This window comes from Enhydra lutris, unplaced genomic scaffold (genome assembly GCF_002288905.1).
Source record: "Enhydra lutris kenyoni isolate GAN:26980312 unplaced genomic scaffold, ASM228890v2 scaffoldscaffold2, whole genome shotgun sequence".
NCBI classification, from domain to species: Eukaryota; Metazoa; Chordata; class Mammalia; order Carnivora; family Mustelidae; genus Enhydra; species Enhydra lutris.
Window position 1 is genome coordinate 48,490,992 of NW_019154086.1, and position 27,187 is coordinate 48,518,178.

At 34.5% G+C, this 27,187-nt stretch overlaps 1 protein-coding gene across 2 annotated transcripts in view; it reads left to right on the forward strand.

Annotated features, from left to right (window-relative positions):
* LOC111149921 (glycogen synthase kinase 3 beta) overlaps nucleotides 1-27,187 on the forward strand; it is a 229,491-nt gene that overhangs the window by 170,235 nt on the left and 32,069 nt on the right. Inside the window, exons 8-10 of one of the 2 annotated variants that reach the window (XM_022507206.1) lie at nucleotides 15,038-15,133; nucleotides 23,614-23,652; nucleotides 26,511-26,697. In XM_022507206.1, the coding sequence (XP_022362914.1) occupies nucleotides 15,038-15,133; nucleotides 23,614-23,652; nucleotides 26,511-26,697 (322 nt within the window). The remainder of the gene's footprint in view (nucleotides 1-15,037; nucleotides 15,134-23,613; nucleotides 23,653-26,510; nucleotides 26,698-27,187) is intronic. The other variant, XM_022507209.1, reaches the window with a different exon arrangement.

Here is a 27,187-nt window from a genome sequence, read left to right on the forward strand (position 1 = left end):
AAGAGTGATATTGGACTCCTACCTCATACTGTATTATAAAAACTAACTCAAAATGGATCAGAGACCTAAAGGCAAGAGCCACAACTGTAAAACTTTTGGAAGGAAACCTTTATGACCTTCAATTAAAAAGTGATTTCAGTGAAGTTTCCGTAGTGTAGTGGTTATCACGTTCGCCTAATCTAAAAAGTGATTTCTTAGATATGACACATAAGACACAAACAATAATAGAAAAAATACATTCATTGAACTTCGAAATTTGAAACTTTTTTAAAAACATAAAAACCCACCGAATGGGAGAAAAATTTTACAAATCCTATATATTTTAAGGTACTTACATTCAGAATATGTTAAGAACTCTTACAACTCAACAATAAAGACAGTCCAATAAAAAATGAGTCAAAGGTCTGAATAAACATTTCTTTAAAAATATCCAAATGGGGGCGCCTGGGTGGCTCAGTGGTTAGGCCTCTGCCTTCAGCTCAGGTCATGGTCTCGAGGTCCTGGGATCGAGTCCCGCATCGGGCTCTCTGCTCTGCAGGGAGCCTGCTTCCTCCTCTCTCTCTCTCTCTCTCTCTCTGCCTGCCTCTCTGCCCACTTGTGATCTCTCTCTGTCAAATAAATAAAATCTTTAAAAAAACAAACAAACAAACATCCAAATGGCCAGGAAGCACAAGAAAAGATGCTTACCATCCTTAGTCATTAGAGAAATGCAATTCAGTACCATAATAAATACATCACGTTCACTAGGATAGCTAGAATAAAAAGACAAACAATAACTAGTGTTGGTGAGGATATGGGGAAATTAAAACCCTCACACATTGCTGGTGGGATTGTAGAATGGTGCAAACCAAAAACAGTTTATATAAATATGTTTAAAATATTAATCATAGAATTACCATATGACCCAGCAATTCCATTTATAGGTCTGTACCTCAGAAAATTGAAAACACAAAAACTGTCTACACAGATGTTCAAAGCAACATCATTTATAGCCAAATAGCGGAAACATTTCAAATGTCCACCATCTGATGAATGAATAAAGAAAATGTCAAGCATGAAGGCCCCATGTTGTGTGATTCCATTTATGTGAAATGTTCAGAATAAACACATCTGTTTAGATCTGTTAGAAAGTAGGTAAGTAGTTGTCAGGAGCTTGGGAGGAATGGGAATAAAAGTGATTGTTCTTGGGTATAGTGTTTCATTTTGCGGTGATGAACATGTTATAAAATTAGATGACAGTGATGGTTGTACACCTCTGGGAATATACTAACAACCACCAAGTTGTATAATTTAAAGGAATAAATTTCATAATATGTGAAATATATCTCAATAAAGATGTTATTTTTTAAAAAGAATGTGGGCATCTATCTGTGGAACTCTTGGTAAGGTAGCTCTGTTTCTACCATATTTTAAGGAAGGCAGTGAACTCTGACCATAATTTTGCTAAGGACTCCAGAAGACTTCTCATATTTATACATCTACTGGCTCCTAGAAAGAGAGGGGGAACAGATCCAGTTAAGTGATAGTTGGTGTAAGGGTGAATGGTGTAAGAGCATAGACACTTAAAGGGACCCTCCTACGCTAGTTCATTCTCCCTAGGCTGAAAACTTTAAATTAGCCAAATCATTCAGTCGTATTCAAATAACATGATAACTTGCTGCCCTTTTCAATTAAGTTCTTTCTTTTTTTTTTTTTTTTAAGATTTTATTTATTTATTTGACAGACAGAGATCACAAGTAGGCAGAGAGGTAGGCAGAGAGGTAGGCAGAGAGAGGGGGGGGAGGCAGGCTCCCTGCTGAGCAGAGCCTGAAGTGGGGCTTGATCCCAGAACCCTGGGATCATGACCCGAGCCGAAGGCAGAGGCTTTAACCCACAGAGTTACCTTCAGTGAAGTTCTAATGAGATTTTAAAAATTCATGCTACCCTTGTTAGGGCTTTTTATTCCTTGCCTTCTGGAATTTGGAAGGGAGAAACCACAAAAACAAGAATTTCTTATTCCAAAATTTCAATCAGATATTATGGGGAAGGTGTAGAAATTAGATAAAATCTATATATCTTGAAAGGTGTTGTAGTGAAATTTTTTTTTTAAAGATTTTATTCATTTGGGGCACCTGGGTGGCTCAGTGGGTTAAGCCTCTGCCTTCCACTCAGGTCATGATCTCAGGGTCCTGGGATTGAGCCCCACTTCAGGCTCTCTGCTCAGCAGGGAGCCTGCTTCCCCCTCTCTCTCTGCCTGCCTCTCTGCCTACTTGTGATCTCTCTCTCTCTCTCTGTCAAATAAATAAATAAAATCTTAAAAAAAAATTTTTTTTTCCATTTACTTGAGAGACTGCAAACAAGAGAGAGAGCATGAGCGGGGGAGGGGGTAGAGGGTTAGGGAGTCTACTGAGCAGCTCCATCCCAGGACCCCAAGACCATGACTTGAACTGAACACAGACGCTTAACTGAGTGAGCCACCCAGGTGCCCCTATCCAGTGGATTTTAAAAAGGAAAGCCTTCAAATTGTAGGGAAATGCCAGAGGGAATGACACATTATATCAGTGTTCTGGAAGCAAAAATGTAGTGGTTCCAGTGTCATTAAAATACTGATATTTTGAAATACAGTAGTTGAGTAACATGTTTTACTAGTTTTCAAACCAGAGACATTTGTCAAGTTTATGGTATAGGCAGCCAACCTGAGAGTTTCACAAACTGAAAAACAGTTCTTTTTTGCAAAAAAGAAGTGAAGATGTTTCATTGTTCAACCATGGTACATATAATCTCTCTGGCCTCTATGTTAATTCAGTTTTTATCCACTTATTTAAAAAGTTTCATTATATATAGGTGTAGCCATGCATCCCTTTAGTCTTTCATGGTACATATCACTTTAACTACTACTATTGCTTTTGTAAGGTGCTGGGCTAGAACATAGAGGGTTCTTGCTCTCAAGGAGTTCAGAGACTAAAAGGGAAGAGAGGAACAACTGAGGACAATAGAGTAAGGCAGGTATTATCCCAGAAGTCTAGGCAGAGTACAAAGGCAGAAGTATTCTATTTGGAGGAAGTGCTGTCTGAAAATGCATCATAGGACAGGTAACTTTTGAGCTAAATCTTGAAACATGGAAAGGTATTCAGCATTTAGAGAAAGGAAGGAAATAGAGGACATACATATGAATTTGGGCAAAGATGCTTTGTGAAAATGGGTCTATTGTGTGTTTATGGCTTGAGCGTAAGGTTCTGAATGGTGGGTATAGTGGAATATGAGTTTACTGGGGAAGAGAAGGCTGGACGTGTGGGCTGTGGCCAGATCACATTAGCCTATAGGTAATTGGAAATCGCTGCAGAATTTTAAGTAGAAGAATAACAACTTTCTAATTGGATTTCTTTTATTTTACCCTTGCTTTTAAGACTGTACATGCAGCATTCTGTTGCTGAAGTTTGGTGACCTCTGGTGTTGAAGTATTAAAAACAAAGCTGTGAAAACTTAATAGCTTTTCTCAGATGAGTCTTAGCTTTATTTCTTTGAAGAAATAAATCATAATTCCTAATTTGATATTTATCAGTGTCTCGGTACATACGTAGCTAAATGAATGAGAAAATGTTACAACAAATGTGGATGGGACTGGCTACAAATGAAATGATGGATTTAACCATGCACAGTATACCCAGAGGAATATGGCCGGACTGATCTCTGAGTCTTTGAATGTTTTCACCACCTAACTCCTCATGATCTAGGATGATGGGCCAAAGAAAATGTGTTTTTTTGCAGTAAATGGAAGGGTCTTTTTCTAATAATAAATAACTGAGAATACATATACTCTTTCCAATGGTGTGATCATTTTTAACATCTCCCCCCTTTTTTAATTGTGTGAACTGTCATACTTACAGAAAGTATATACAACATTTATGTGCAGTTTCATTTCCTTTAAGTCTTTGGAGGAACTCACTTTTGAGGAAAAATAAGGTTTTGTTTTGGGGTTTTGTTTGTTTGTTTTAAGTATATCCTTAGTCTAAAAGTTTGGGGAAATGTATTTTTCTATCTTTTAAAATTTAAGGGAACTCTTAAGACTTGATTGTGTCTGAAATGATGAGGTCTATTTCAAACATATTTTTTTATCCATGAAATGAAAAGTTTCAATTTATGTAATTTGAAAGGTTCCATATGTATAATTCAGATGGAGTAAGGTAGAAATACACTCTGCATATAATAAAATTTAATATAAAACATAAAGATAGGATCACGTAGAAATAGGATAGTCCGTTTGTTAAATTGTCTTGTATTTATTATGTTGATTACAGATAGTGATGCATTTAGAATCTTTGCTCTTCATAACCTGTACTCACTTACCTTTTAGCCTTTAACATTGCTTTCCCCTCAATATTTAGTTCTTAATTTCTGTCACTATTCAGCTGTTAATATTACCCAAATCAGGCCATTTTCTACTCTACGCATAGTGTGTAGAGAATGTGCTTCTGACTCATTTGCTTTCTAGACTCCTTACATAAAATCAGCTCTTGTCTTTCCTTCCAGAACCCTTTCCTGAATCACTTGCTCACTCTAGTGCAGGGTACAACTTTCACCTCAACATATCTACACTTAAACTTTGTTGTACTGATCTTTGCAGATTTTTTAAGTCTCTCTACCCTAGAGTACTATAAAGATAGAAACTCAGTAAATGTCTTGAATGAATGAATGACTTAAGAGACTGAGCAAAAATCTTTAAATGCCTCTTGATTGTCTTACCTTTGCATTCTTACATTCCTTTGCATCTTAAATCATACCTTTGCTTTCTTTTTTAATTTTAATTAAATTATAATGTATTATTTGTTTCAGGGGTACAGGTCTGTGATTCATCAGTCTTACACAATTCACAGCACTCACCATAGCACATATCCTCCCCAGTGTCCATCACCCAGCAGCCCTATCCCTCCCACTCCTCTCTCCTCCAACAATCCTCAGTTTGTTTCCTGAGATTAAGAGTCTGTTATGGTTTGTCTCCCTCTCTGGTTTCATGAGAATTTGAGAAGCAAGACAGAATCATAGGGGAAGGGAGGGAAAAATTAAACAAGATGAAATACTTTGCTTTCTTAAAAACTATTCATATTGTATATAAAATAATTCCAGTTGTAGGGTTTGATATAGACTCTGATACTTTATTTTTTTTTTTTTTAAGATTGATTTATTTATTTGACTGATCACAAGTAGGCAGAGAGGCAGGCAAGAGAGAGAGAGAGAGAGGGAGGGAAGCAGGTTCCCCGCTGAGCAGAGAGCCCGAAGCGGGGCTCAATCCCAGGACCCTGGGATCACGACCTGAGCTGAAGGCAGAGGCTTTAACCCACTGAGCCACCCAGGCGCCCCTAGACTCTGATACTTTTAATGCTAGCCTTAACAGAGCAACAGAAGAAGGATAAACATCTGGTTTTGTTTAGTATAGTAAATATATCACAAGATGTAATTTACATAAAATAAAAGTAATTTTTTAAATATTTTATTTATTTATTTGACAGAGATCACAAGTAGGCAGAGAGGCAGGCAGAGAGAGAGGAGGAAGCAGGTTCCCCGCGGAGGAGAGAGCCTGATGTGGGGCTCGATCCCAGGACCCCAGGATCATGACCTAGCTGAAGGCAGAGGCTTTAACCCACTGAGCCATCCAGGCGCCCCAAAAGTAGTCATTTTAAGTATGCAGTTTAATAAGCCTTGATAAACATATATAACCTCTATCCAGTCAAGATTTAGAACATGTCCACCACCCCCAAAATTTCCTGTGTACAGCCTGGGGTGAGTAATCATCCCAGTGTGCCCAGGACCTGAGGTCTTTTCTAGGATAGCACCAGGCAAACAGGAGAGTTGATCATTCTGTTCATGCCCCTTTATAGTTGGCCCCCCATCTTCTGTCTCAGGTGTGACCATTGGTCTGCTTTCTGTCACTACAGATTAGTTTTTCCTATTCTATAATTTCATTTGAATGTATGTTTCTTTTGTATCTGGCTTTTCTAGCTCAACATCTTGTTTTTGAAGTTCATCCATGTTGCCTGTATCACCTGTTTATTCCATTTTATGCTGAGTTGTATTCTGTTAACATACCAAGAGTTTTTTTTACCTGTTTATCTGTACATTGATGTTTGGCTTTGGTTTTTAGCTATTACAAGTAGAACTGCTATAAATGTTTGTTTATAAATCTTTTTACAGGTATATGTTTATATTTCTCTTCAAAAAAGGATTAGGATTAAAGTTGCTAGCCATGCGATAACTGTATGTTACTTTTATAAGAAGTTACCATGTTATTTTCCAAAGCAGTTCTACTATTTTTCACTCCCAACAACATATAAGAGTTCCTGTGTTCTACATTCTTACCTATAAATGGTATTCATAGTAATTTCAAGTATAGTCTTAAAATTACTTTTATCATTAGAAAATAACCCTCTTTATTTTAATTTCCTTGCCCTGAAATCTCCATTTTCTGATATTAATGTAGACACTCCATCTTCTAATGATAAGTGTTTGCATGGTATAACTTTCTGCATTTTGACCTATGTGTCTTTATATTTAAAGTTTTTTTCTCACAGACAACATAGACTTACTGTCTTTTTGTAGAGTCTGGCAACTACTACTTTTTAATTGGACTGTTTAGACCATTTACATTCAATGTAATTGTCGCTGTGGTTGAGTTTAAGTATTTTACTTTGATATTTATTTTTCATTCCATTTTTTTTCTCCTTTACTGCCACCTTATGGATATAATGAGCCTTTTTTATTTCCCCAATGGGAAGTTTAAGCTATACATCCTTATTGTATTTTTTAAAGTTGTTCTGAAATTGAAAATAGACATGTTAATTTTGTCACAGTCTATAAATAATAATATACCACTTCACATATGAAGTAAGAGCCTTGCAACAGTATATTTCTATTTCCCTTTCCTGTCCTTTATGTTACTGTGGTCAGACATTTTTACTTCTATAATACTTTTATAATACTTTGTTGTTTTGCTTTAAGCACTCAGTTTCTTAAGAAATTTAAAAGCAAGGGAGAAATATACATTTAGCCACATATTTACCATTTTTGGTGGTCTTTATTCCTTTGTATAGATAGGAATGTCCATTTGGAATCCTTTTCTTTGATCCTGAAAGTACTTTCTTATAGTGAGAATCTGGTGACAAACTCTCTTAACTTTTGTTTGCTTAATAATGTCTTTTGAAGGTTATTTTCACCAGATATACAATTTCTTGGTTTCCAGCTTTTTCTTTTCATTCTTTAGAAAGGTCTCTAGTTTCTTCTGGATTGGGTTGTTTCTGATGAGTAGTCAGCTGTTATTCCTATTGTTAATACACTGTGCATATAATGTGTCTCTTTGTTTTGGGAAAGATTTTCCCTTTATCAGTGGGTTTTACTGGTTGACTGTAACTCTGTATGGTATTTTTTGTATCGTATTGCTTGAGATTCATTGAGCTTTTCATTAAATTTTCATCAAATTTGGAAAAATTTTAGCCACTATTTCTTCAGATAGTTTTTTTTTTTTTTTTTTTTTTGTATTTGTTCCCCCATACCCCTTTGGAAACTTGAAACTTCCCAAACATGTACATATGTTTTTCTGGCTTTTTTTTTTTTTTTTTTTTTTATTCTCCGTGCTTCATTTTTTTTCATTTCTTTTTCTTTTTTTTTTTTTTTTTTAAGATGTTTTATTTATTTATTTTTGAGAGAGAGAGAGAGAGAGAGAGAGAGAGAGAAAGTGCACGAGCATGAGGAGGGGCAGAGGGAGAAGCAGACTCCCCGCTCAACAAGGAGCCTGATGTGGGACTCAGTCCCAGGACCCGAGGATCATGACCTGAACCAAAGGCAGATGTTTAACCAACTGAGCCATCCAAACACCCCTATATTGACCACCTTTAAGCAATTATGCTCCCAAAGTAATTCAGTAACAACATCAGTTTCTGTAACTTGGGCTTTGCAGTAAAAACAATTATTGCAGTACATTTGCAACATGGATGGTAGTAGAAGATATTATGCTAAATGAAATAAGTCAGTCAGAGAAAGACAAATACTATATTATTCTACTCATGTGGAATTTAAGAAACAAAACTGATGAACATAGGGGGAGGAAAGGAGAAATAGAAAAAGTCAAAAACAGAGGGAAGCAAACCAGAAGAGACTCTTAACTATAAGGGAACAAACTGAGGGTTTCTGGAGGGGAAGTTGGTGAGGGGAAGTTGGTGAGGGATAATTGGGTGATGGACATTAAGGAGGGCGCTTGATATAATGAGCACTGGTTATTAACATGCAACTGATGAATCACTAAATTCTACCCTGAAACTAATAATACACTGTATGTTAAGTAAATTGAATTTAAATTAAAAAAAATTAGAACAAAATAAAAATAGAAATTCTTGCAATAAAATTACTTACAGTATGCACAGCTGTATTATTTGCCCACCATTTAACATTCCAACCAAGATCTTACACATGTGAAATAATCACAACAGACAAAAATATTAAAAGTTGCATAGTTGGGGGCATCTGGGTGGCTCAGTGGGTTAAAGCCTCTCTCTGCCTTTGGCTCAGGTCATGATCTCAGGGTCCTGGGATCAAGCCCCGCGTCGGGCTCTCTGCTCAGCGGGGAGCCTGCTTCCCCCTCTCTCTCTGCCTGCCTCTCTGCCTGCTTGTGATCTCTGTCTGTCAAATAAATAAATAAAATCTAAATAAAATTTAAAAAAAAGTTGCATAGTTGGTATTGCAGATATACTTAAGCATGAGTAAGTGTGGGATTTACAGTAAGAATCTATAGTTAAGGAAGCCTGAAAGTGATATATCAAAATTACTGAATCATAAGAATTTTCGCAAGAATTTGTAAAATAAATTTGAGATTTGCTAAACTTTCTAATTTTCTTTAGCTAATCAGATGCTTGCATTTCTTCATATAATTCTTATATTGCCTAAAATCTATAATATTAACAGTTCAAGATACTCTTTTTATTAAGTTGAATTACCAGATATGGGTAGATTTTATTTAAATCATGAAGGGTTTTGTTAAGTCTGTTTAATTTTTTAAACTTAAAATTATAGCCTCGTGATCTTAAAAAATCTTAGTATATCCTGCACAATTCAAAAGGATTTAGATTTCCTTTTATGGTAAAATCAGTGGAGTTTATGGAAATGATTTTTTAAATTATTTTTTAAAAAATCTTTTCCTTGTTTTTGCTATTAATGTTGGGTAGACCATTTTAAGGAGTCAACTGCACATGCATTTGAATCCCATATTTACAAATGACAAACTGTAGCTTTGAGAAGTCAGTTTACCTCCATTAGCTATAGGTTTAAGTGTAAAATGGGTAATAAAGTATTATGAAACTTGAATGTGAAAAGAAAATTGATATACCTCACCCAGAGCTTTTACATACTGAGTGGTCCATAAATATTTCTTCTCTTTGTTCTCTTTTTCCTCACTGTGGGATCTTTTAAAAGGAGAACTTACACATTTTGTCTCCACTTGCTTATTTCAGATGATGGTCTGTTTGCTCTTTTCATGGTTGATCTCACCATGATCAGAAAGTAAGTCACTTCATGGCCAGATATAGTGAACACCTTTATTAACTCTGAACTAATTATGTCATAAGTTACTCACCTCTCTGTTCTTTAAATGTTTACTTTCTTTGGCCTCCATGGTATCATTGTCTGTAGGACTTCTTCCAGTCTCTTGGACTTCTGTCTCAGTTTTCTTTTTAAATTTCCCTTTTCCCGGGGCACCTGGGTGGCTCAGACCTTAGCATCTGCATTCAACTCCGGTTGTGATCCTAGGGTCCTGGGATCAAGCCCTGCATCAGGCTTCCTGATTGGCTGAAAGCCTGCTTCTCCCTCTCCCCACTCCCCCTGCTTGTATTCTTATTCTCGCTGTCTCTTTCTCTGTCAAGTAAATAAATAAAATCTTCTTTAAAAATTAAAAATTAAGTTTCCCTTTTTCCACATATTTTTGAACTGTGGGTCCCTATCTTTAGTACACTTCTCCTTCAGCGTGCTTTACCTGTTATACACTTCTGCAGCCACCTAGCACCTGTACATCAGGTACTACCAGACCTGTTTTTTCTACCCTCAAGCCCTCTTCTAAATTCTATACCCATTATTTACCACTTAGTTCTTCTTGATTGTCTTAGATACTATTTCCTCTTCCAGCTCTGTGCCTTCATGCTTAATAGTATCAACATCTTTCACAATTAACAAATTAGAAATAGAAATTGTTCATCTTCCAACCAAGTCCAATAAACAGATTCTTTGATACCATCTCCTAAAATTGGTTTGCCACTGATGAGATTTGAGTTATGTCCTAGTTCTGGCTCTGATTAGTTCTCACCTCTGAAAAGTTGCTCCTTGTAGGCCTCAGTTTTTCTCACCTCTAAAAATGTTTGGACTAGGTCAGAGGTTGGTGACTAGGGCCTAGGAGCCAAATGCACTCTGCTACCTGTTTTTGTAAATAAACTTTTGTTTATAGCTGCATTGTGCCACAGCAGCAGAGTTGAGTAGTGACAGAGGCTCTGTGGCCTACAAAGCCTAAAGGATTTACTCTCTGGCAGAAAAAGTTTACTGACCCTTGTTCTACAGGGTCTTCCTTTTAGTTTCCATCTCTGTTAGCCAGCCTGGGGAGAACCTGGTTTTAAGATTTAAAAAAATAATAAGAAAAAGAATAGAGAAATGATTATAGTAGTTGAGTATTTGTCAAGAGAAATTAAACATAGAAAATCCTAGGACATTAGAATCTTTGTTTCCCCATCTAATGGTCTTAGACGTTCAAGATCATGTGGCTATAACAAAGGGATAAAAAGATCTCCATTGCTGCTTCATGGTGACAGTAAGGCATTTGGTTAATTGCTTTTAAATGATTGATAGTGTACAAATCAGTATTCCGTTTACTGGTTAGTACCTAGCTTCTTAAAAGTCACAAATATACATATTTTGAAGGTAGACGACACAATTAGAATTAAAATTAATAGTGATATCATTTTTATATATATTATAATGATATAATTATAATAGATATATAATTTGTATCACTGTCAAAGCAGATTATTTCCCATTTTAATAAAAGATTTTCTACATGTACACACTGTGTATATTAAAGGAAGATTCCAAGTATGTAGAAAATGCTTAAATAAAAGTCATAAATATTAAACTTAATGATATATATGCTGACATGTAGTAATGTCTGCAGCTGACTTTGAAATGTATCCAAAAAATAAGGTGGATTGATGTATGGATAGATGGCTGGAAATGTGATGAACCAAATGTAGTAAAACATTAATCATGTTTTTTAGGTAGTTGTTATAAAGGAGAGGGTTTTCACTTTAAAAAAAAAAAGTGCAACTTTTCTCTATGTTTGAAATTTTTCATTGTAAAATTTTGGGTAAAGGTTTAGATGTGAGTGGCTGTGAGATAGGAATTTAGGGAGAAGATACGGGAGTGAAAGCACACATAATACATAATATACCTTCTTGCTTTCACATTAAATAAATTATTAAAAGTTTTTCGTATGTTAAGCAAACCTTGTGTATAGTGCATATATTTCTCAGCTGTTTTATTGTGTATTTCACAGATTTACTTCAATTGGGAATATCCTTCTACTGGGAATACTCTTAGGATATAATAAAAAAAATAAGAATTATAATATTCACTTCAAGGAGTGTCCTGCCTTTTTATTATTATACAGTTTGTAGCTTAAATTATCTCACATAGCCCCTATCAGAAAGTTAAATGGCTGATAAGTGCATGTGATCTCTGTCCATACAGTAAAAGGGTGCATTTACTAATGGACATCATACAATTCTCATTTTTTAGCATTCTTACCAACTTGTGGGGAGTTTTGACCGTGTCCTGTGTTAACAAAATACTGAATAAATAGAGGGAGACTTCACAGGAAATACTCATTGATTCAGAAATGGGCGTTTCTTAATTGTTGATTGTGATGTATATCATAATGCCAAAATATGTTAAAATGTGTTCAGTGTAAAGCACAAAAATAAAGCAAATATCTGTGTAATTATCACTCATGTTAAGAATTAGAAGAATTACTTATGCCCCATCCCAGTCAGTCTCTCTTACATCTTCCTATTAAGCTGAATAATCTATACTTAATTTTTCTAATGAATATTCCCATGTTTTTTATTAGTTTTACAGTTTTACTATGTATACTAAAATATAGTTTAGTCGTGCCTGTTTTTAAGCTTTATATAAGGCACTCTTATGGTATGTTTTCATTGTTGAGTGAAAACTCACCATTTTGTGAGATTCATCAGAAGGTATGTGTAGCTCTGCTTCATTCATTTTCATTATTAGTGTACCACTTTATGACTATACTACTGTTTATTTACTAATTCTACTTTTGGATTTTTGCTTGTGCCCGTGGTATTTTATTATGAACAGTGTTGCTTTGGGTGTATAAAACGTTTCTCTAGGCTAGAGTATAACCTTAAAATGGAATTACTAAGTTGTAGGGTCATTGAAGGTATGCATTATGTACTTATTTATTCATGTCATTGCTGTTGGGTTTTTTTGTTCAGCAGTTAAAAGAATCCAGTGGGGTTGCGTTTGGGGGGGCAGAATTATTGATTAGCTCACTCTGCTTTTTTCACTCCTCCCTGCTTTGCCAGTACATATACACACACACAGACATAGAGACACAGATGCACACACACATAACCTTCATCAAGGGCTAAAATAGGATATAAATGTTTGCTTTATTATTTAAAAACAAAAATTAAGATTCCTTTTTAGCCTTCATATTTTAAGTGTGAATAGTTCCTGACTTACAAGTATTTGATATCTACAGCTGCAAAGGCCAGAGACTTCCCTTCCCAGTACTAGATAATACCTTACTCCTCTCTAAAAAGCTGGACTTCTGCTACAAGGAAGGGAGGATATATAACTAGATATGTGTTTCCAGTGCCCAAAAATAAGCTCTCCACAGAGTAATGTATTATAATTTAGATTATTTTTATACATTTTTTTTTCTTTTCAATAACATCAGGGGTTTGCTCAGAAATTATCTTTTAGGAATTAAAGGTCAGTTTTTAGTTAACTGGATTTCTTTTGGGCTTATATTGACAAATAATACTATAGCTCAGAATGTCCTTTCCACTTATCTTACTTAAATTTTATGCACTCAGATATTTAAATAATTATGAAAGACGTAATTGGCATATAACAAAGTGCATGTTTTTAAAGTATACAGTTTGGGAAGTTTTGACATATGTATGCACACATGAAACTATCAAGATAATGAACATTTTCCTCACCCCCAGTAATTTCCTAGTGCTCTTTGTAATACTTCTCTCCAGCCTTTCACAATCATGGCTTTTCTTTATGTTGTAGACAAAATTTTCTAGACTTCCCTATGAGTGAAATTATACAGTAGGTACTCTTTTTGGCCTGGCTTCTTTTATTGGGTGTAATTATTTGTAGATTCAGCCATGTTCTTTTTTTGTTACTGAGTAGCATTCCATCATATGGATATACCACCATTTGTTTATTCATTCATCTGTCATGGACATTTGAGTTGTTTCCGCTTTTTGGCACCTGCAAAAAAGATGTTACGCACATTTGTGTAAAAGTTTTTGTATGAACATATGCTTTCATTTCTCTTGGGTAAATACTTAGGAGTGGGAGTGATGGATGTATGGTAAGTATATGTTTAACTTTTTAACATACTGCCGAAGTGTTTTCTAAGGCGCCATACAATTTTACATTTCCACTAGCAGTGGATGAGAGCCTCAATTGCTCTGCATCCTCACCAAAACTTGGTATATACAATCTTTTTTTTAACTTTACTCTTCTGAGTTAGATATGTAGGTGGTATCTTACAGTTTTAACTGGCACTTGCCTGATGATAATGATGTTGAGTATTTTTTCATGTGCTTATTTACTATGTAAATAAGGGTAAAGTATCTTTACTTTACTTGGGTAAAGTGTCTGGTTGTATCTTTTGCCCATTTTGGGGGGGGGGTTGTTTGTCCTTTTGTTTTTGAATTATAGGACTATTTTGTATATTCTAGGTAGAAGTCCTTTGCAGAATGTATGTTTTACAAGCATTTTCTTTCAGTTGGTAGCTTGCCTTTTTATTTTCTTAAGAGTATCTTTTGAAGAACAAAACTCTTAAATATTGATTAAGTTCTGGTTTTAATGAAGTCTAGAGAATTAGAACAACAGCAACAAAAAAAAGCAAAAAAAAAAAAAACCACACAAAAAAAAAACCCTGCAGTTCTTACTTTGCCCTGATTATTCACTGGTTGCTACCACAAATCAATTACTTACTACATTACACTCCTTCTGTGCCACTATTTTTGAATTGTAAATGGCCAAATATTTTAACAAGTTTGTTTTATACCAGGCTTTAGAATCATAAAGACGAGTAGTGATGTATGTCATCTTTCTCCAAAGTCCTTATTTTTAGTAATTAGTATTTCTTCCCGTCATCTGTTTTGTGCAGTTAGTTCTGTATGCTTTCCTTTGTCCAGCCCATACTATATCTCTAGAGGCAGTGAAGTGCTCAATGTATTTTTATCTTGTATTACAGTTACACTTTTTCCCACACACAAACATCTAAGTTCATTATAACAGAAAATCTCTGGCTCTTTGTATTCTCCATATGTCATCACATAGTTCCTTGTACACAGGGAACAATCACTAAATATTCATTGATTGAATGGAATTATTGATGACAGTATCTGAGTAAGGTTCTCCTGATTAATTTATTGATAATAAACCCTTTGGCTATACTTTACTAAATGCAGTAGATGGTTTTTCTTGATAGAACAATGTTTGATTTTTACTTGAATGTTTTTAAGTGATCTTTTTGTATAACCCTGGTTTAACATGATTATCATAAAAGTCTGTGTAGGGTAGTATAGCATAGGATCTATAGTCAGTTAAAAATCTTTTGCAAAGTCTGCTCTGTTTAATGAATGATATATTTCATGACTTTGGAATTCTTTTTTCCAATGAAACCAGTACATTAAAACATAAAGATTGTATTTGAATGTATATAGAAAAATACGGCAATAACTCGGCTTTCTCTGTCTAGGTCCTGGGAACACCAACAAGGGAGCAAATTAGAGAAATGAACCCAAACTACACAGAATTCAAATTCCCTCAAATTAAGGCGCATCCTTGGACTAAGGTGAGTCAAAATGAGGTTTTTTTTAGCACATTAACCAATAGTTAACTTAAACTTGGGTTTCTCATTGTTCTTAAACTAAACTATTTGGGTACTAGATAGCTGCCTGAGTACAAAGTACATAGCAGTTCTGCATGTAAAGAAAGTTGGGTAGTTATACTTTAGTGTTTCAATGACTGTATAGTTTTTGTCCCCACTGATCTTCTGTAGGCAGTTTTCAGCCTGGGTTTTTATTTGTAGGTTGAGGACAGTGTACCTATACCATTAAAATACAGAATTTCATTAGGGATAATATCTTATATATAAATAATGTCTGCTTAAAACTCAAAAGTCAGTTTCTTTACACAGAGGTACTTGCTCAATATCATGTAGCATATGAAAACATGTATTTCATATATTTTCTTTATTCTTTTTTGAAGCTGTTTATAGGCCTTATGATACTATGTGTTTTTCTTCTTTTGTTTGCTTTCCTTTTGGTATTTCCAGAGGGGAATAAAAAGATTTGATCTTATTGGAATATACATTGAAAGCATTGCTATGTTAACGGAATGGCAGTAGCCATTGGATAGCCTAACCAATTCTTAGAGCATACATGGAACCAGTTTGAAGAGCATAAGTACTAATTTACCAAAAAACTTTATTTTTTTGCTTTGATGCATGATTGAAATGATTTAAGATAGATTTTATTTAAAAATTTTTTCATTTCAGTTTAACTTGTGACATTAAAGGCAGAAAAAAAAATCTCATTAGGGCTTATTGCTAGATTGAATCTCTAGCATCCTTACTCTACAGTTTAAGAAACTCTGGTCAAAGATACCAAGTGACTTACTCAAGATTACATAGGTGGCCATGACAAAATCAGGATTAAACTTTTACTCGTGTTTGTGTGTGTGTATGTGTAATGCCAGACTTAAAGTTATACACCATGCACCTCCTCTCATGTTTACTTATATTTCATTATGTATTTTTGTGAGTTAATAAAGTTCAGCTCTTTTATAGTTCAAGGAGAGATTTTCTGTACTTAAAAATGTACATATAACAGTTTGTTTTGAGCAGGGATAGGTTTGCTTAATTGGTTATAGACTTTTTATAATAAGAGGTGACATAATTTAGAACTACAAATGAAATAATTTATATTCCCAGATACAGAGTATGTCTTTTTCTTTCTCTAAATTGTATTATGATTCTTTCTCTAAATTATGTATGACATAATTTAGAACTACAAATGAAATAATTTATATTCCCAGATTCAGAATATGTCTTTTTCTTTCTCTAAATTGTATTATGATAGTTACTTTCCTTCAAGTTCTCACAATCTTATCTCTCTTCATTGCAGAAGATCTTTTTATTACTAATTACTTATTTAGATCAGAATTTGGTATTGGTATTTTAGTGCCAGAATTAGAGGTTAGCTTTCATTGACCATGATGTTGCCTTCCCTGCCACACTTAAAATTTATAGTAAACACTGAATGTTCTGAGATAAACCATTCTTTGATCTTTACACCTAAAGTTTATTTTGGATCTTGGTCAGAAGATATTTGGGGTCTCTCACCTTGCTCTTAACTCAGAGAGTCCTAGGTGGCCTAATGGGATTTAAAGGCTGAGTTGCACTTTGAATCCAGTGAATTTATTATTAAAGTGTTTACAAGTGATTTGTAGTATACTATGATTTCAGTCATGTTAAAGAAAAAACAAAAACAGTTCTGTATAATGAATAAATCCAGGGAAATATTCCAAAATGCTAACGGTAGTTTGGTTGAGAAAAGTGTAGGTGATTTTATTTTCTTTGTTTTTCATTTCCATATTTTCATTAATAAGCAAGTCATTTTTATGAAAAAAGAAAAATAAAGCTCTTTTTGGTGTAATCTAAGTATTCCTCACATGCTACCCTTGATATAGAGTATCTGACCAATATAATGCTGAAGTTGAGGTCATGAAATTTTATTTAACAGTCCCTATCATTTTTTTTTTTAATCAAGACTGCTACCAATATTAGTATGTAGCATATTCGGCATTTCTTCCCCCTTCCCCCCTCGGATTATATCTTTTCAAGTATTAGCCAGGATGGAATGTGAGGAATGGTAGATTATAATTAAAGAGTAGTCAGCAGAAGGTGTGTGGTACGTTTGTCTGCTTAACATCTTCCTTTGCTCATGTGGATTCCTGATGTTTTATATCTTACACTAATGCTCTTTAAACTTGAATAATCTATACAAATCCCTTTTATTTGTTTGTTTTATTTAGGCTTCCATTCCTGTTTCATGTGTAGGATGATGTCTCCATTCTCCCACCTATTTTGTCTGTTGAAAGTACTGTGAACTCTCCATTTATATAGTGTGCCTTGACATAATTTGATTTTATTATGTAATAAGCACACTTGTATTAATTTCTCATTGGTGTACACAACTAGATTGATGTTTTTATGGTTGTAAACACAAAACCAAATTCAGACAAAAATTCCATGGCACTGTTCTGTCATCTGGATGAATCCAAATGATCCAAAATATGCTAATATTGATTTTCAAAATAGGTTATTATCAAAATGAAAGACAAAATTTTAAATTTCTAGAAGGAACACAATCCCTTCTCCCCTCTGTTATGATCATGAACACCGACTTGAGAAGTACTCTGTTATGTTAGGCAGCCAATAAAGTTTTGTGGGTTTTTTTTTTTTAAGAAATGCATAATATTGTTCTCTAAAGAAAAGAGCTTGTTGCTCTTTGAGAGCAGGTAAACAAAGTCTGGAAACAAAAGCTATTTTGCCTTTGTTTTGGTCTTCTGATAGAATCCACTTTAGCCCTATTTCCTAAAGCTGTAGACATGTGAACCCTGCTTTTCTGTGCTGCAGTGTAATACAGCTATATCCCTAAGGATTGGAAGCTGGTGTACTAAAAACGTAGACAGCCATAAAGATCAAGAGAGAAAATACCTTCCATGGAAACACTGAGGTGAAGGGATTTAGATGTTTAGGAAAGATAGCAAACAGAAGAGCTTAACAGTGAGATGAACCATACTATGTCAAGAATCTTGAGAATTTAGAAATCCAGTAAGTTGCCCTTAGCTAGTACTTAATAGCCAGAGTAACCTAATTCATTGTTATATCATTTATGCTTTAAGTAGGAAAGGAAATTGGTGCTAATGTTTTGAAACAGGGACCATTACTGGATTGAGGACAGGAGGATAAAGACCTCCTGCATTGGTGTACACTGTAAAGAATAAAAAGCCAGATAGAAAGCGAAACAAATGATACCAAGGAAATTTGAGAATTAAATAGAGATGGAGGTTCATTAGCAGGAGAGGAAGCTTAAATTCTGCATTATAAGGAGGTACGATTAAATGACAGTCTGGTTAGGTATGAAGTGAGAATCTAGTTTGAGTACTGCTTCTACTCTGCGTGCCTCAAATTTTTTCTTTTGTAGATAGCAATTAGTTATTGTGTTTTCTGATTCTTTTGAAAATAGTAATATGCTGTTTTCAACATTTCAATTTCCCTTATTTAAAATAAAGGAATATTTTATTATTTTATTTCTAAATAAATACAAAGATCCTACCTCCATTATAGTTCTTTGATTTGTCCTCTTTATCGCCACTTCCCTGACTTTAGGCCATCATTGTATCATAGAAGTTGTTAAAACAACCTCCTAACTAGTTTCTCTTTTTCAGTTTCATATCCTTTATAGTCCTCATTGCTCTCAAAGTTAGTTTTCTTAAAAGTACATGTGATACTATCACTCCTACTTAAAAATCTTCCTTGTTTACTTACTGCCTTTAGGAAAATCTGACATAATGTGCATATAAGGACAAGGATGATCATATGTCCCACTTTATGCTTGTTCAGAGTAATTATTAATTGAATGCTCCTTCATTCTCAAAAATATCCCATTTTGGATGACATATTATATAGTCATTGTGTCACTTATTGTTTCTATCTTTTCTTTCCAGAGAAACAGGAGATTTATTCTTTGTCTGTTCCTCACCTTCCTAACCTTTGATTGTTCTCCAGAGAAGCCATATATGTTTCTATCTCTTTTACTAATGTCTTCTTTTCACACTTAAAATGATCTTCTTCTCTGCTTACCAAATCTTAACCTTTTCTCAAGACCTCAAATCTTAGTTCTCCCATGAAATATTTTCTAATTATCTGAGCTCTCCATGATTAATTCCCACCAGATAACTCTTACAATACCTTCCAAGTCATGCCACATGTATTATAGCATTTCCTAATTTCTTTTTCATAGTGGTAATAATGGGATGGATATCAGTTACTTCAAAATGTTTGTTACTAAGTTTTTGGAATACACAATAAGTTTATTTAATAGCTAAATGTCTATGGGATATGTGAAACCATGGATTATTATTTAAGTATCCTAGAAACCAGTATCCACAAGCCAGTCCTTACATACCCAATTTCTTAGAACACTGTCCACATACTTGAAAATGAATGAATTTAGTACTATTTACAACTAGCTAAGAGAAATTAGAAAATTGAGGTTGAGGTCATTTCAGTTGTTAAGGTACCAGACTAGACTGGACAGATTATGTTTATTATTCTCTGTGTTTAAAACTAAACATAAAACTGTGCTATACTTATATATTTTTTCCTACTAATTTTTTAAGACTTTCTTTATAATCTTACCTTTTTTTCTGAGCCTTTTGAGTACAAGATTTTTCACTTGGTAAACTTTCTGTTTCAATTATACATATTTATAGTTTAAAAAATGCCTTCAGGGCAGCTGGTGGCTCAGTCGGTTGATCTTGGTGATCTCATGGGTTGTAAGATAGAGCCCTGCATTGGACTCCATGCTCAGCAGGGAATCTGTTTGAAGATTCTCTTTCTCTCAAATAAATAAGTCTTTAAAAACTTTTTTTTTTTTTTTAAATAAAAATGCCTTTGGAGGGGTCGAGAGAACACAAAACAAAAATTGTCAAACTTCTTTTTTGTGGGTAAACTCGATGAGCCTTTTCTGGTTTTGCTTAAATGTACTTCAGAAAGCATAAAACTATGTTGGGACTTCTACTGGTTCCCAAGATTGTACTCATCTGTTTTGTTCCATTGCTTAGGTAAATTAGTTTCTATATTATTACTTAACTTACCTTTGCCCTGAACATTCTACTAATCCATTATCACTTGTCTCGTTAAATACACTATATTCTCTAATGAATTGTCCACCTACATCTTTATTAGTGTTAGAGTAATCACTTTTCCTTGTCTAACATTTATTTTCCTATGTGAGTAGGTTTCCTCACTTTTCTAGTTGTACTGGCTACACTCCCTATTTCTTTGCTGGAAACTATGCACTTTAAAATCTAGCCACTAGGGTGGCTAATCCCCATGTAAGAGAAATAATGTAAAAAAGAATTCAGTGAGTAAAAAAGAATGCTTAGGCATAAGTTTCCAGATCACTTGTGGAAGGCAGAGGAATGGGTTTGGGGGTGGATTAAAAAAGCGAAAAAAAAAAGCAAAAGTCTGCTTTTAATATATCATTTGTTTCTTAAAACCCGTATCTCCTATGTACCCAGCACTGTGCCAGATACTCAGATACTATAAAGGATGCAGAAGTACACTATATAGCCCTTGTTTTTGAAAAGCTTACAGGTGATATAACTGACTTAGTCGAAGCAAGTATTCAGTAATATAACATATAACCATATACTTGATTGTGTGCTATAGGTGTTCAAAAGTGTTTCACATGCTGTAGGTGTAAGTCAGATCTCCAGTGGGGGTGGTAGAGTTAAAAAGGAAGCCTCCTTAAAGGTGAAGAAGGACTAGGTGGGGTGGGATGTTGAAAGAGGATTTAGATTTGCTTAGATGTTGGTAAGGTCAGGAATTGTTGTAGCCCAGGGGACTGTCCCTTAAGATGAGGAGATGTGGGTGAAAGAAAATGTTCTACTTTCCTAAGAAGGTCAGTCTGACCATAAGAGATTAAATTGAGTAAGTGGACATTGGTAAATCATACTTTTATGTAAGCCTGCAGTACTGTTTTATCAGTGAATGAAGTCATAGGAAAAAATTACATTGCATAGTTAAATGTTGATATCAACACATGTATTATTTATGTGTAATAGAGCTCAGAAAAACTCAGTAAGCCTTTTAATAAGTACAGGTGAAATTTATTGAATGCTGGCTCTGTTGTGACTAAGGAAGGGATGTTTGTGCTTCTTACGAATTATGTACCATATATCACCTCTTTAGTAGATTTAAGTTCTTTCTGTATCTACTTAATCTGGGTAATTAACATAACTATTCAACAAATCCATGGCATCATCTCACTTTTAATCCTTATTAGGTCTACAAATTGCAAATAATTTTAGATGATTATTACTTGAGAGCCAGCATTGGGGTTACTCCTTAGGAGTTCATGGTTTACCAGTTTTTAACATTGGGTGCTTGTGTGTTTTGTGTATAACCAGAGAACAGTGTCTGGGTTGTACATTTATCACAGTGAAATCTAGGGAGAAGGAGCTGTTCGGAACAGGCACAGCACTTGTTCTGTGTTCTGCATAGATTATCGTTGCCCATAGGCATTTTTACATTGCTCTGGTTGGCTGTTTAATACAGTAGAATTGTTGAGAGCTGGTGCTGTGACAATCAGCTGTAGGCCTTGATATTGTATATATGACTGCCTATAAATTTTAAAAGGCCTAAGATTCATTCGTAACAGTTAGCTCCAGATTGAAATTTGATATGTGATAGCTAAAGTCTATCCTAGGCCATGTAAGGGAAAAATTGCCTCTGTCATTTTTGAGTTATCCAAATGCAAATTTATTTTGAATAATTCTTCATTTAAGGACTCATTTGCATTTGTTCAATACCATAGAGACTTTCTTTTTGAAAAATGAATTGTTTGTTAGTTTCTTTTATGGACTAGTATTTGTGGTGACAGTTTGTTTCAATATAAGAAAATGAGTTGCTGCACAGGTGAGGTAGTATTTGAATCACTTAAAAGTTCATGTCAGTGTTTTGGTTGTTTTCAATTTTTCCTTTCTGTTCTCTTCCTTTCTTTTGTTTATTTATTTATTTTTTGCTTTGTTCTGTTTATTTTTATTTATTTACTTTTGTTTTTAGTTTTTACAGAGGGTGTTTTGGGCTCTTCATGGCCTTGCTAACATACTTGGCTGGCCATATTTAGTCTGCGCACTAACTGTTAGTTGGCCCAGTTGAGTCTTACTTTGTGCTCAGTTTTTTTAGTCTCGCTTTCTATTTTTGTCCACCTGATTGTGTTTTAGTTCATGAGAGATTTTAATTCTGATGGGCCGGATTTTAATCCGTGTACTAAATTTTAGTCTGCAGACTAAAAGTAATCCGCGGATTATTTATTTTTGCAAAATATTAATTCCCCCACTGGAAACTATCCTAAAAGAATGTTAAATTCTCTTAGAATAGCCAAGGGAATTCACAGCTACTGGTGAGTTCTGCCATTTTTTTGTTCTCAATACCTAGACATAATAGATCCTACTACCTCCCTTGCATATTTGGCTCCGTTGTGCCTAGGTGTTGGTGTACATTACTATGCATGTCACCTATAACTGTGACTGTCCCTTAGTTGTATTGTTTATTGTATATATTTTTTGTTTAGCTTTTGGTGGGTGAATTGGGCATAACTGCACATGGAACTGTGTTGAATTTGTAGTGCTCAAAGATGTAGGATTTTTTTTTCAGTGAGTTTTTCCAAAAAGGAAAGAATGTTCTATATTTATTTTAACTAAGTAATGGGTGCAAGGGTATGAGGGGGCAAAGCCCACAATAGAAAAAGTAAGTTATACCCGCACTCCTGAGGTGATATGTCAATTGCCTGAAGAATCCTAAAATAATGAGAATGTCAGCAAACATCTTTTAGCAGGGAAGTCAATCCAAAATGGAGAATAATCCGCGGTGGCCTGATCCTTCTTAGCTCACACAAATTGAAAATATCTGGCTTGAAATCTGTAGTAATATAAATTAAATCTATTTATTATTTCCTCTCATCACTAATAATTAAGCAAAAAATGTTTATACTGTCTAACTGTAATACATCAATAGATAAAAATTAGCATATTGGGAATTGATGTCTTTAAAAGCAGGCTAATATGCCCCCTCCCAGCCATGTCAATGGATTATGAATCCAGGTCGTAGAAGACCAAACACTTTACTTTGGGAAGTTTACTTCTAGATTTAATTTTGATTTTAACTTTTTTTGGTTTTGTATTTTTTTAATAAACGCACTGGCATTGGAACATAATAAAATTAAAATGTTTCTTTATTGTGCCTCACCATTGCGCAATCAAATTTTTTTGCATACACTGTGGTGAAATAATTTTTAAAACTTGGACTTGCTACTGTGGAGACTGATGTTTAAAGTTTATAACTGTATAAACATTTTCTATGTCCCCCCCCCACACCATGGATTTCTTATAACACTGGATATATTTTTCCTTGCTGGACTATTCTCTTTTGGATTGACTTCCCCTGTTTGGATTATTTCACTGCATTATCATCTTTAGGATTCGTCAGGAACAGGACATTTCACCTCAGGAGTGCGGGTATGTACTTAATTTTTTTTTTTCCCCAAAATTTCAAGGCAGGTCTATAAAACTAGGGGGAAAACTTTTTTTAAAAAGGGCAAACCATTATTCATTCTAGAAATGTAAAAGTAAAAACAATGTAGGATAGCTGTGATTTTTTTTTTTTTTTTCCATCCACTGTGTGAGATAGGTTTTACTTATGGTATATTTAGATTGTCAGTCTCCTGAGTGATTTATTTACATCTAGAAGTAAGGAACTGTGGGGTTTAAAAACTATTTTTACAAGAATAAATATTAACAAAGATGCATAGAACTAAAGGTTCTGAGTGTTAAACAATTTAAATGAGTAAGGAATAAAATGGCATCAGAATCTTCATTATTAAAAGCCATATTTCAGTTGTTACTGGTTTCCTTCTCTTTAAACACAAAGATAATTCAGAAGAGCTATTTTCTAGTTTGGCCTGAAATTTTTTGAAGTTGCATGGTTCCATACCCTATATTATGGTCACAAATCTGAACTTTGGAAGACACTGGGCTTTGACTCCCCATAATTTCCCAGTTAACCTTTATCCATAGAGTACTAAACCAAGGCTTCGCTCATCAGAAATTTCTCAAAGGGTTTAAAATAATAATGGATTCTTTTTTTTTTTTTTTTTTTTTTAGATTTTATTTATTTATTTGACAGATAGAGATCACAAATAGGCAGAGAGGCAGGCAGAGAGAGAGGAAGGGAAGCAGGCTCCCCGCTGAGCAGAGAGCCCCATGTGGGGCTCGATCCCAGAACCCTGAGATCATGACCTGAGCCGAAGGCAGAGGCTTTAACCCCCTGAGCCACCCAGGTGCCCCAATAATGGATTCTTTTTAAAGGGCAGATTAAGTCTTGATTTTAATGTGGCCTCTTAGAATGAAGTCTTCTTTATTATTTTTAACTCTTTGATTCCATGAATTAGAATTCCCTGGCAAAATTGACTAATAGGCGTCTTAGTACCAACATGGATGGTTGCTTGTAGCCAGTAAGATACCAAATGAATGTGGATGATTTTTTTAAATAATTAGAGATAAGTTTATAATACTAGTTTATTAATAACTTTAATGCAAAATCCTCATTAATGTAACATGAAATTTCTTCACTTAAAATACATTCACTGTTCAGCTACCCTACATTTGAATGTTGGCAGGAGATATTTCTACTTTTGGTGGTACTTTTAATTCTACTTATACAGTCCCATATTGGTGCAAAAGCATTTTCCCTTAGACTAGCTAGCAAAATAAATCCACATGCTGTGAAATAAATACAAACAGCTCTCTGGGATAAAATAATGTCAATAATGCTTAATATTTTTGTGAAAAATTTTCAGAGTTTTCCCACTGATTATTTTATTTTACATTCGGAATTTGATTATATGGACCTGGCTAGGAAGCAAGAGAGGGAAAAATGACCAAGAACAGTGGAAGATCTAAACATTTCAAATAATACAATACCTTTAAGGTTTCCTTGACTGAGGTGAGTCAAATCACTCAAAAGAATAAAGATAAAGCAATTTTTGATCATACAGAGGGTTTTCTAATATAGTCAAATAAGTTCTTTGATGTTCAGAAATAAATTCCTAGGATCCTACTCAAACCAATTTCTCAATTTAAAAACAAAAGAAAAATAAGGTTTTCACTTTAGAAAGTACTCTTCTATTGTCTCTTGAAAAGTAAGCTCTATAGTATTAACTAGTTGGGCTACCTTCAGCCTAAGTGATAGTCAGATGTTACATGAGCCATTCTAGGAAACCTTACTCCCAGGCTTCTCCATCCTCCCAATCTACATGTCCTTCCCTCACTATTTCCCTCCCTTTATATACATCTGCCTCTTTTTATATGTCTGTCTACTACCACATCTTCTGTTTGATTGTTTTTTCCCCCATCAAGGGATATAGATTTCATTTTTCTTTAGTTTCAGAGGCTTCCTGTCCATCTACTTATGTTTATTTCTGTTACCCCTTACTGTTTTTATTCTTCAGCTGTCCATAATTTAAAACAAAGTTATTTTCATAGTTTTATATATCAATTTGGAGTTTTAAGACATAGATGTGTAGAAAGCTTTCTGGTTTTTTTTTTTTAGAAACTAATTTATTTGCTTTTTGCTTAAACATAGCCTTCAATTGACTTTTTCTGACATAATGGCTCTTAATGAAATATTTGTACTAACGAAAAGTACATTTCTTTCTCCCTAATTAAGACCCGAGAATATTCATTCAAATGAGGGTAATCTGGCCATGTAAGCTGTATGTAATACATACAGCTATTCTTTGAGAAAACAGTTTTAACGCTGGTTGTTCAAGAATTTCTTCAAATCAGATAGATGTCGTTTATTGAAGAGGTAATACCAAATCATTAGCATTTCTAGACCTAAGGTAAATAGCTTTCCTTTTCAGAAAATATTGATGGCCAGATTTGAGTAGTGCTGTCCATTACTGACAATTGTTCTGCAAAAATCACACACAAGAGGCAACCACCACAGTAGTCAAAACTTTTAGAAAATTTTAATATTCTTCTAGTTGTGCTTGCTTCCAGAACCCAGCCCTTTTCTTGTGCCTATCATATTGTATTTTGTGTACATATTTAATTGTACTGCTTTATGATGAACAAATGTAGATTTTTTTAAATTTCCCCTAGTTTTTTCTCTGAGCTTTTCTCATATAGTTTGTAGTTAGCTGTTCACCCCAGTGTGGTGAAGTATATGCAGTTAACTCTTTTCATTCTAGAAGGTTCCTTTCACAAATGCAGCCATGTTGTATGTGGTGGGAATTAACTCATACTCAAAGGATAATTTGCTACAATTCTTACAATAAAGCATTAATTGTTCTTTGCCTTTTTTTGTGCTGCAGGTCTTCCGACCCCGGACTCCACCGGAGGCAATTGCACTGTGTAGCCGTCTGCTGGAGTATACACCAACTGCCCGATTGACACCACTGGAAGCTTGTGCACATTCATTTTTTGACGAATTAAGGGACCCAAATGTCAAACTACCAAATGGGCGAGACACACCTGCACTCTTCAACTTCACCACTCAAGGTAATTCCAAATACTTAGTTCTGTTTTTTACCATTTCTTTTTTTTTTTTTTTTTTTTAAGATTTTATTTATTTATTTGACAGATCACAAGTAGGCAGAGAGGCAGGCAGAGAGGGGGGAAGCAGGCTCTCTGCTAAACAGAGAGCCTGATGCGGGGCTCGATCCCAGGACCCTGAGATCATGACCTGAGCCGAAGGCAGAGACTTAACCCACTGAGACATCCAGGTGCCCCTGTTTTTAACCATTTTTGAGGAAGCTACATATGTGTGTTAGGTGATATTCTTTTAGTTGAAATCTGTGTAGGACTAAAGTGGGCATATTAAGTACTTATACAGGTAGGAAACATCCTTTTAACCAGTTATTAGGCTACTACTTGTATGGTTTTGAACAACATAGTGGCAGATAAAATTTTTCCAGTAAACATAGCTTCTTTCATTTTTGGCAGATTATAATAAATCTTGGCACATGAGAAATTATAGAGACTAATGTAC